Here is an 11,918-nt window from a genome sequence, read left to right as displayed (position 1 = left end):
GGTGATCTATATGGGGACAGTAGATGGTGATCTATATGGGGACAGTAGATGGTGATCTATATGGGGACAGTAGATGGTGATCTATATGGGGACAGTAGATGGGGATCTATATGGGGACAGTAGATGGTGATCTATATGGGGACAGTAGATGGTGATCTATATGGGGACAGTAGATGGTGAACTATATGGGGACAGTAGATGGGGACAGTAGATGGTGATCTATATGGGGACAGTAGATGGTGATCTACATGGGGACAGTAGATGGTGATCTATATGGGGACAGTAGATGGTGATCTATATGGGGACAGTAGATGGGGATCTATATGGGGACAGTAGATGGTGATCTATATGGGGACAGTAGATGGTGATCTATATGGGGACAGTAGATGGTGAACTATATGGGGACAGTAGATGGGGACAGTAGATGGTGATCTATATGGGGACAGTAGATGGTGATCTATATGGGGACAGTAGATGGTGATCTATATGGGGACAGTAGATGGTGATCTATATGGGGACAGTAGATGGTGAACTATATGGGGACAGTAGATGGGGACAGTAGATGGCGATCTATATGGGGTTCCCAGTACAGTAGCAGTCATCTGATCCCTCAGGGAGCGGTCCTGGTTGTCCAGGACAGTAGATGGTGATCTACATGGGGTTCCCAGTACAGTAGCAGTCATCTGATCCCTCAGGGAGCGGTCCTGGTTGTCCAGGACAGTAGATGGTGATCTACATGGGGTTCCCAGTACAGTAGCAGTCATCTGATCCCTCAGGGAGCGGTCCTGGTTGTCCAGGACAGTAGATGGTGATCTACATGGGGTTCCCAGTACAGTAGCAGTCATCTGATCCCTCAGGGAGCGGTCCTGGTTGTCCAGGACAGTAGATGGTGATCTACATGGGGTTCCCAGTACAGTAGCAGTCATCTGATCCCTCAGGGAGCGGTCCTGGTTGTCCAGGACAGTAGATGGTGATCTACATGGGGTTCCCAGTACAGTAGCAGTCATCTGATCCCTCAGGGAGCGGTCCTGGTTGTCCAGGACAGTAGATGGTGATCTACATGGGGTTCCCAGTACAGTAGCAGTCATCTGATCCCTCAGAGAGCGGTCCTGGTTGTCCAGGACAGTCAGTTTCTCTCTGTCTAATCAGCAGCCCTGCTGAGTTCCACTAGTTAATAACGCAGGATGAGAATGGAAGCCTCTGGCGTCGGGACAGAGACACTGTCACGACGGTCTGAAGAATGGGACCAAGGTGCAGCGTGTGTATCGTTCCACATTTTATTCTAACTGTGAAACTATGCAAGACATACAAATAAACTTAATAAACAAATCAACAAACCGTGACAAAGAGGTGCAACATACACTAACTCAAAATAATCTCCCACAAAACCTAGTGGGAAAAACAACAACTTAAATATGATCCCCAATTAGAGACAACGATGATTGGAGATCATCCCCCCCAAAAAAAACGTAGAAAAAAGAAACTAGAACCAACATAGACATAAATAAACTAGACTAAACCCCCTGACCTACTCTACCATAGAAAATAAAAGCTTTCTATGGTCAGGACGTGACAGACACAGAGGAAGGCTGCTCTCTCCCTCTCTGGCAGAAGCTGTACTGTACTGGCTGTTAGTGGGACTAGCAGAATGAACGACAGGCCAAACATGGCTATTTCATTTAACAAAAATCCAGGACACTATCAAATGAAAACAGCTTGAAAGTCAATGGCTTATACACACCTAGTGTAAATGTAGTGTGTGTGTGTGTGTGTGTGTATGTACGTGGTGTGTGTGTGTGTGTGTGTACGTGGTGTGTGTGTGTGTGTGTGTACGTGGTGTGTGTGTGTGTGTGTGTGTGTGTGTACGTGGTGTGTGTGTGTGTGTGTACGTGGTGTGTGTACGTGGTGTGTGTACGTGGTGTGTGTGTGTGTGTGTGTACGTGGTGTGTGTGTGTGTGTGTGTGTGTGTGTGTGTGTGTGTGTGTGTGTGTGTGTGTGTGTGTGTGTGTGTGTGTGTGTGTGTGTGTATGTGGTGTGTGTACGTGGTGTGTGTGTGTGTACGTGGTGTGTGTACGTGGTGTGTGTACGTGGTGTGTGTGTGTGTGTGTGTGTGTACGTTGTGTGTGTGTACGTTGTGTGTGTGTGTGTGTGTGTGTGTGTGTGTGTGTGTGTGTGTACGTGGTGTGTGTGTGTGTGTGTGTGTACGTTGTGTGTGTGTACGTTGTGTGTGTGTGTGTACGTGGTGTGTGTGTGTGTGTGTGTGTGTGTGTGTGTGTGTGTACGTGGTGTGTGTGTGTGTGTGTGTGTGTGTGTACGTGTGTGTGTACGTGGTGTGTGTGTGTGTGTGTGTACGTGGTGTGTGTGTGTGTGTGTGTGTGTACGTGGTGTGTGTGTGTGTGTGTGTGTGTGTGTGTGTGTGTGTGTGTGTGTGTGTGTGTGTGTGTGTGTGTACGTGGTGTGTGTGTGTGTGTGTACGTGGTGTGTGTGTGTGTGTGTACGTGGTGTGTGTACGTGGTGTGTGTACGTGGTGTGTGTGTGTGTGTGTGTGTGTGTGTGTGGTGTGTGTGTGTGTGTGTGTGTGTGTGTGTGTGTGTGTGTGTGTGTGTGTGTGTATGTGGTGTGTGTGTACCTGCAGTGCTTCCAGGAAGCGGAAGGATCCCAGACGTCGTCCCCTGGGAACCAGGCAGAAGGTAGAGTTGTGAAGCATCTCTCTGTAATCATGTCTGAAGACAGAACAGACGATTAGAGTTACACATGAATATGACATGGCATTTAGTAGACACATATCAATAGTGACTTAACAACATAGATTGGCCCCAGCGGGAATTAAAACCAAGACTTTGGTCAACACCAAGCTCTTACAAACTGAGCCACAAAGGACCACAGAGGACTGGAGGAACAGACAGATGTAGGACAGGGTTATAGCTGGGGGAGATCTTCTAGCATTCAGGGCTGGACAGGGAGGGTTAACATGTCTCTATCTGGGTTAGCTTTGAGCTATGACAGGACAACAGTTGATTACACAGTGAACGACCCAGTGGTTACTAAAGGCTTCATCATGCTTCAGTTCGGTTTGGCATCCAGACGGAGTCGGCTAGGTGAACCAAACTAGTGTGCTCCCATACTCCCTGAAAAAACCTTCGCTTGAAAAAAAACGAGAGGAAAAAAAAACTGCCAATTGTACTGTTTGTCCATTTTGAGATGCCGTAGTCAGTAGACAGAATTAAATCTAAGATAACGTCAAAATAAATGCCGTTTCTTGATGTGTTTTTGGTCGAGGAGATCTTAGTTTTACATCTAAGATGTTTGGTGCAGAATTTCTCAATGAAAACATTTGTGTGAAAACGAATCGTTTCTCGTTGAATAACAACAAAGATTTGATTGAAGAATCCCTCTAGTTGACCAATCACGGACAAAAGGGGTGTGAACTTCGGCTGGCCTTTAGAAAAAAAAACGTATGCCTGAACAGCTGGGGGGAAAACCCTTACCCGAAGTCCAAAACAAATACAAATCTGTTATAATATATTCACAAACTCTTCTGAACTGTTTTGGGCTGGGAAGCACGCAGACCCCTCAGCACCTCCTCTTCCCTCCAATCTACAGGTCAGTCAGCACCTCCTCTTCCCTCCAATCTACAGGTCAGTCAGCACCTCCTCTTCCCTCCAATCTACAGGTCAGTCAGCACCTCCTCTTCCCTTCCAATCTACAGGTCAGTCAGCACCTCCTCTTCCCTCCAATCTACAGGTCAGTCAGCACCTCCTCTTCCCTCCAATCTACAGGTCAGTCAGCACCTCCTCTTCCCTCCAATCTACAGGTCAGTCAGCACCTCCTCTTCCCTTCCAATCTACAGGTCAGTCAGCACCTCCTCTTCCCTCCAATCTACAGGTCAGTCAGCACCTCCTCTTCCCTCCAATCTACAGGTCAGTCAGCACCTCCTCTTCCCTCCAATCTACAGGTCAGTCAGCACCTCCTCTTCCCTCCAATCTACAGGTCAGTCAGCACCTCCTCTTCCCTTCCAATCTACAGGTCAGTCAGCGCCTCCTCTTCCCTCCAATCTACAGGTCAGTCAGCACCTCCTCTTCCCTCCAATCTACAGGTCAGTCAGCACCTCCTCTTCCCTCCAATCTACAGGTCAGTCATCACCTCCTCTTCCCTCCAATCTACAGGTCAGTCAGCACCTCCTCTTCCCTCCAATCTACAGGTCAGTCAGCGCCTCCTCTTCCCTCGAATCTACAGGTCAGTCAGCACCTCCTCTTCCCTCCAATCTACAGGTCAGTCAGCGCCTCCTCTTCCCTCCAATCTACAGGTCAGTCAGCACCTCCTCTTCCCTCCAATCTACAGGTCAGTCAGCGCCTCCTCTTCCCTCCAATCTACAGGTCAGTCAGCACCTCCTCTTCCCTCCAATCTACAGGTCAGTCAGCACCTCCTCTTCCCTCCAATCTACAGGTCAGTCAGCACCTCCTCTTCCCTCCAATCTACAGGTCAGTCAGCGCCTCCTCTTCCCTCCAATCTACAGGTCAGTCAGCACCTCCTCTTCCCTCCAATCTACAGGTCAGTCAGCACCTCCTCTTCCCTCCAATCTACAGGTCAGTCAGCACCTCCTCTTCCCTTCCAATCTACAGGTCAGTCAGCACCTCCTCTTCCCTCCAATCTACAGGTCAGTCAGCACCTCCTCTTCCCTCCAATCTACAGGTCAGTCAGCACCTCCTCTTCCCTCCAATCTACAGGTCAGTCATCACCTCCTCTTCCCTCCAATCTACAGGTCAGTCAGCACCTCCTCTTCCCTCCAATCTACAGGTCAGTCAGCACCTCCTCTTCCCTCCAATCTACAGGTCAGTCAGCACCTCCTCTTCCCTCCAATCTACAGGTCAGTCAGCACCTCCTCTTCCCTCCAATCTACAGGTCAGTCAGCACCTCCTCTTCCCTCCAATCTACAGGTCAGTCAGCACCTCCTCTTCCCTCCAATCTACAGGTCAGTCAGCACCTCCTCTTCCCTCCAATCTACAGGTCAGTCAGCACCTCCTCTTCCCTCCAATCTACAGGTCAGTCAGCACCTCCTCTTCCCTCCAATCTACAGGTCAGTCAGCACCTCCTCTTCCCTCCAATCTACAGGTCAGTCAGCACCTCCTCTTCCCTCCAATCTACAGGTCAGTCATCACCTCCTCTTCCCTCCAATCTACAGGTCAGTCAGCACCTCCTCTTCCCTCCAATCTACAGGTCAGTCAGCACCTCCTCTTCCCTCCAATCTACAGGTCAGTCAGCACCTCCTCTTCCCTCCAATCTACAGGTCAGTCAGCACCTCCTCTTCCCTCCAATCTACAGGTCAGTCAGCACCTCCTCTTCCCTCCAATCTACAGGTCAGTCAGCACCTCCTCTTCCCTCCAATCTACAGGTCAGTCAGCACCTCCTCTTCCCTCCAATCTACAGGTCAGTCAGCACCTCCTCTTCCCTCCAATCTACAGGTCAGTCAGCACCTCCTCTTCCCTCCAATCTACAGGTCAGTCAGCACCTCCTCTTCCCTCCAATCTACAGGTCAGTCAGCACCTCCTCTTCCCTCCAATCTACAGGTCAGTCAGCACCTCCTCTTCCCTCCAATCTACAGGTCAGTCAGCACCTCCTCTTCCCTCCAATCTACAGGTCAGTCAGCACTTGGATTAAGGAGATGCTTGGAATTCCTGCGTCGGGCCGTGATGTGTATGTGGTGATGTGTATGTGGTGATGTGTATGTGGTGATGTGTATGTGGTGATGTGTATGTGCTGAAGTGTATGTGCTGATGTGTGAGTCTGGGGCAGTGAATTCCTCTAGCCCAGTCCAGGGGTCTACCTGAATCCCTCTATCCATCCTGGAGCAGCCTGAATCCACCCTGGATCACTGAGCAGCCTGAATCCACCCTGGATCACTGAGCAGCCTGAATTCACCCTGGATCACTGAGCAGCCTGAATCCACCCTGGATCACTGAGCAGCCTGAATTCACCCTGGATCACTGAGCAGCCTGAATTCACCCTGGATCACTGAGCAGCCTGAATTCACCCTGGACCACTGAGCAGCCTGAATCACTGAGCAGCCTGAATTCACCCTGGATCACTGAGCAGCCTGAATTCACCCTGTTTGAGAAGCACACATCTACAAAGCTTCAGATGTTGTAGATTGTATTGAAACTGCGAGACTTGAGGTCTCTGGGAAATGAGGAGGAGGACATTCCACAGCTCTGACACATGACCCCATGTCTGGTTGACCTTGACATGACCTGTGGTTTACAGCGCACTGTCCGTCAGGTCTGATAGAAACTGTCTCTGAGCCTGCTGTTATCTAGAAACCATCAGACTGCTGAAACACTTGATCTGCCCACCTGCACTGACTGCTCACCTTTCACACACTCAATCACTAGCGTCCACTCCACATTACTGGCCTGTATGACCGAGTGAATAGGAGGAAGCACGTGCTGAATAATCCACTCCACATTACTGGCCTGTATGACCGAGTGAATAGGAGGAAGCACGTGTTGAATAATCCACTCCACATTACTGGCCTGTATGACCGAGTGAATAGGAGGAAGCACGTGCTGAATAATCCACTCCACATTACTGGCCTGTATGACCGAGTGAATAGGAGGAAGCACGTGCTGAATAATCCACTCCACATTACTGGCCTGTATGACCGAGTGAATAGGAGGAAGCACGTGCTGAATAATCCACTCCACATTACTGGCCTGTATGACCGAGTGAATAGGAGGAAGCACGTGCTGAATAATCCACTCCACATTACTGGCCTGTATGACCGAGTGAATAGGAGGAAGCATGTGCTGAATAATCCACTCCACATTACTAGCCTGTATGACCGAGTGAATAGGAGGAAGCACGTGTTGAATAATCCACTCCAAAATCATCCATTCTGTTTGCAACAAGGCTGATAAGTAACACTTCAAGACAACATGGCCAAAGACATTCACTTTTTTTGCCCAATAATGTTTGTACCATGTTTTGTGCTGCTACCATGTTGTGTTGCTACCATGTTGTTGTCATGTTGTGTTGCTACCATGCTATGTTGTTGTCTTAGGTCTCTCTTTATGTAGTGTTGTGTTGTCTCTCTTTATGTAGTGTTGTGTTGTCTCTCTTTATGTAGTGTTGTGTTGTCTCTCTTTATGTAGTGTTGTCTCTCTTTATGTAGTGTTGTGGAGTCTCTCTTTATGTAGTGTTGTCTCTCTTTATGTAGTGTTGTGTTGTCTCTCTTTATGTAGTGTTGTGGTGTCTCTCTCTTTATGTAGTGTTGTGTTGTCTCTCTTTATGTAGTGTTGTGGTGTCTCTCTCTTTATGTAGTGTTGTGGAGTCTCTCTTGATGTAGTGTTGTGGTGTCTCTCTTGATGTAGTGTTGTGGAGTCTCTCTTGATGTAGTGTTGTGGAGTCTCTCTTGATGTAGTGTTGTGGTGTCTCTCTTGATGTAGTGTTGTGGAGTCTCTCTTGATGTAGTGTTGTGGTGTCTCTCTTGATGTAGTGTTGTGGTGTCTCTCTTGATGTAGTGTTGTGGAGTCTCTCTTGATGTAGTGTTGTGGTGTCTCTCTTGATGTAGTGTTGTGGTGTCTCTCTTGATGTAGTGTTGTGGAGTCTCTCTTGATGTAGTGTTGTGGAGTCTCTCTTGATGTAGTGTTGTGGAGTCTCTCTTGATGTAGTGTTGTGGAGTCTCTCTTGATGTAGTGTTGTGGAGTCTCTCTTGATGTAGTGTTGTGGAGTCTCTCTTGATGTAGTGTTGTGGAGTCTCTCTTGATGTAGTGTTGTGGAGTCTCTCTTGATGTAGTGTTGTGGAGTCTCTCTTGATGTAGTGTTGTGGAGTCTCTCTTGATGTAGTGTTGTGGAGTCTCTCTTGATGTAGTGTTGTGGAGTCTCTCTTGATGTAGTGTTGTGGAGTCTCTCTTGATGTAGTGTTGTGGAGTCTCTCTTGATGTAGTGTTGTGGAGTCTCTCTTGATGTAGTGTTGTGGAGTCTCTCTTGATGTAGTGTTGTGGAGTCTCTCTTGATGTAGTGTTGTGGTGTCTCTCTTTATGTAGTGTTGTGTTGTCTCTCTTTATGTAGTGTTGTGTTGTCTCTCTTTATGTAGTGTTGTGTTGTCTCTCTTTATGTAGTGTTGTGTTGTCTCTCTTTATGTAGTGTTGTGGTGTCTCTCTTTATGTAGTGTTGTGTTGTCTCTCTTTATGTAGTGTTGTGTTGTCTCTCTTTATGTAGTGTTGTGGTGTCTCTTTATGTAGTGTTGTGGTGTCTCTCTTTATGTAGTGTAGTGGTGTCTCTCTTTATGTAGTGTTGTGTCGTCTCTCTTTATGTAGTGTTGTGTTGTCTCTTTATGTAGTGTTGTGTTGTCTCTCTTTATGTAGTGTAGTGGTGTCTCTCTTTATGTAGTGTAGTCTCTCTTTATGTAGTGTTGTATTGTCTCTCTTTATGTAGTGTTGTGTTGTCTCTATGTAGTGTTGTGTTGTCTCTCTTTATGTAGTGTTGTGTTGTCTCTCTTTATGTAGTGTTGTGTTGTCTCTCTGTAGTGTTGTGTTGTCTCTCTTTATGTAGTGTAGTGGTGTCTCTCTTTATGTAGTGTTGTGTTGTCTCTCTTTATGTAGTGTTGTGGAGTCTCTCTTTATGTAGTGTTGTGTTGTCTCTATGTAGTGTAGTGTTGTCTCTCTTTATGTAGTGTTGTGTTGTCTCTCTTTATGTAGTGTTGTCTCTCTTTATGTAGTGTTGTGTTGTCTCTCTTTATGTAGTGTTGTCTCTCTTTATGTAGTGTTGTGTTGTCTCTCTTTATGTAGTGTTGTGTTGTCTCTCTTTATGTAGTGTTGTGTTGTCTCTCTTTATGTAGTGTTGTGGAGTCTCTCTTTATGTAGTGTTGTGTTAGGTCTCTCTTTATGTAGTGTTGTGTTAGGTCTCTCTTTATGTAGTGTTGTGTTGTCTCTATGTAGTGTTGTGTTGTCTCTCTTTATGTAGTGTTGTGTTGTCTCTCTTTATGTAGTGTTGTGTTGTCTCTATGTAGTGTTGTGGTGTCTCTCTTTATGTAGTGTTGTCTCTCTTTATGTAGTGTTGTGTTGTCTCTCTTTATGTAGTGTAGTGTTGTCTCTCTTTATGTAGTGTTGTGTTGTCTCTCTTTATGTAGTGTTGTGTTGTCTCTCTTTATGTAGTGTTGTGTTGTCTCTCTTTATGTAGTGTTGTATCGTCCCTCTTGTCATGATGTGTTATGTCCTATATTTATATTTTATTTATTTGTATCTTTAATCCCAGGCCCCCCGTCCCCCGCAGGAGGCCTTTTGCCTTTTGGTAGGCCATCATTGTAACTGAATGTCACATCCTGACCCTAGTAAGATGTCATTTTCTATAGTAGTGTAGGGCAGGGCGTGACAGGGGGTGTTTTTGGGCGGATCTATGTTTTCTAGTTCTATGTTTAAATTCTAGTTTTCTATTTCTATGTTGGATTGTTTGGGGTTGATGTCTAATTGGAGGCAGCTGATCCTCATTTGCCTCTGATTAGAGATCATATTTAAGTAGGGTTTTTTCTCATTGTGGTTTGTGGGTTATTGTCTTTTGAGTAGTGTGTTGTCCTCTCTGCGTCACGGTGTTGTTGTTTTGTATTTTCAAGTATTTCAGTGTATCGCATTCAGTTTCACTTTTAATAAATATGTGGAACTACGAAAACGCTGCATCTTGGTCCGCTCCTTATAACAACCGTGACACTAACTTGCCTAGTTAAATAAAGGTTAAATAAATAAAAACACGGCCTACATTAAAAATGACAGGTTTATCTCAACTCCAACGTAATAAAACACAGAGTGAAACCCTCTGCATTGTCAAGTATTGTGGTGGCAGCATCATGTTATGGGTATGTACTGTGGTGGCAGCATCATGTTATGGGTATGTACTGTGGTGGCAGCATCATGTTATGGGTGTGTATTGTGGTGGCAGCATCATGTTATGGGTGTGTATTGTGGTGGCAGCATCATGTTACGGGTATGTACTGTGGTGGCAGCATCATGTTATGGGTATGTATTGTGGTGGCAGCATCATGTTATGGGTATGTACTGTGGTGACAGCATCATGTTATGGGTATGTACTGTGGTGGCAGCATCATGTTATGGGTATGTATTGTGGTGGCAGCATCATGTTACGGGTATGTACTGTGGTGGCAGCATCATGTTACGGGTATGTATTGTGGTGGCAGCATCATGTTATGGGTATGTATTGTGGTGGCAGCATCATGTTACGGGTATGTACTGTGGTGGCAGCATCATGTTATGGGTATGTATTGTGGTGGCAGCATCATGTTATGGGTATGTATTGTGGTGGCAGCATCATGTTATGGGTATGTACTGTGGTGGCAGCATCATGTTACGGGTATGTACTGTGGTGGCAGCATCATGTTATGGGTATGTACTGTGGTGGCAGCATCATGTTATGGGTATGTACTGTGGTGGCAGCATCATGTTACGGGTATGTATTGTGGTGGCAGCATCATGTTACGGGTATGTATTGTGGTGGCAGCATCATGTTATGGGTATGTACTGTGGTGGCAGCATCATGTTACGGGTATGTATTGTGGTGGCAGCATCATGTTACGGGTATGTATTGTGGTGGCATCATCACGTTATGGGTGTGTATTGTGGTGGCAGCATCATGTTATGGGTATGTACTGTGGTGGCAGCATCATGTTACGGGTATGTATTGTGGTGGCAGCATCATGTTACGGGTATGTATTGTGGTGGCATCATCACGTTATGGGTATGTATTGTGGTGGCAGCATCATGTTATGGGTATGTATTGTGGTGGCAGCATCACGTTATGGGTATGTATTGTGGTGACAGCATCATGTTATGGGTATGTACTGTGGTGGCAGCATCATGCTATGGGTATGTATTGTGGCGGCAGCATCATGTTATGGGTATGTACTGTGGTGACAGCATCATGTTATGGGTATGTATTGTGGTGGCAGCATCATGTTATGGGTATGTATTGTGGCGGCAGCATCATGTTATGGGTATGTATTGTGGTGGCAGCATCATGTTATGGGTATGTACTGTGGTGGCAGCATCATGTTATGGGTATGTACTGTGGTGGCAGCATCATGTTATGGGTATGCTTGTCACTGGCAGGGACTGGGGAGTTTGTCAGGATTGAAATAAATATGAAAGGAGCCACGCCCAGGTGAAAAGGAAAACCCACCTCAGTCTTCTGAAAACCTAAACCTGGGATAGAGATGTATTCTTCAGCGGGACAATTACACACATTGAACCCAGTAAACTGATAGATTGATGAGTTCTAGTCTATGAACCCAGTAAACTGATAGGTAGGAGATAGATTGATGAGTTCTCGTCTATGAACCCAGTAAACTGATAGATTGATGAGTTCTAGTCTATGAACCCAGTAAACTGTTAGATTGATGAGTTCTAGTCTATGAACCCAGTAAACTGATAGGTAGGAGATAGATTGATGAGTTCTAGTCTATGAACCCAGTAAACTGATAGGTAGGAGATAGATTGATGAGTTCTAGTCTATGAACCCAGTAAACTGATAGGTAGGAGATAGATTGATGAGTTCTAGTCTATGAACCCAGTAAACTGATAGATTGATGAGTTATCGTGTATGAACCCAGTAAACTGATAGACAGGACTAGTCCAGAGATGTCTTCCCAGCCGTGTAGTAATAACACAGTTATGTTCACACAGCCCAACAATGTCCTGTTTATCTAGCTAGCCTGTTGTGTTTACTAGTTGCCTTAGAAACACTGAGAAACACGCTGTTACTTTGTTCACACGAGTCTGAGTTGAATCATCTTCACCATAAATCAGACGAGTAGAAACTACGGGAAGCAGACAGTGACATTTGACAGATGTGGGACAACCTGTACAGGGATAATTATTGTGTAATTAGACCCTGAGGAAGCGGTACCTAGCCTG

The 11,918-nt window shown here is 46.1% G+C and overlaps 1 protein-coding gene across 4 annotated transcripts in view; it reads right to left on the bottom strand.

Moving 5' to 3' along the window:
• LOC145859469 (exostosin-1a) overlaps positions 1-11,918 on the bottom strand; it is a 104,193-nt gene that overhangs the window by 36,149 nt on the left and 56,126 nt on the right. For all 4 annotated transcript variants that reach the window (XR_014379688.1, XR_014379689.1, XM_082958943.1 and 1 more), the window contains exon 2: positions 2,630-2,723. Coding sequence is in view for 2 of the 4 variants with exons in the window: in XM_082958943.1 (XP_082815069.1) it covers positions 2,630-2,723 (94 nt within the window). In the remaining 2 variants the exon portion in view is untranslated. The remainder of the gene's footprint in view (positions 1-2,629; positions 2,724-11,918) is intronic.

Source organism: Salmo salar, chromosome 02 (assembly GCF_965601325.2).
Source record: "Salmo salar chromosome 02, fSalSal1, whole genome shotgun sequence".
Lineage (NCBI taxonomy): Eukaryota > Metazoa > Chordata > Actinopteri > Salmoniformes > Salmonidae > Salmo > Salmo salar.
This window is presented reverse-complemented; position numbering and strand designations above follow the sequence as displayed.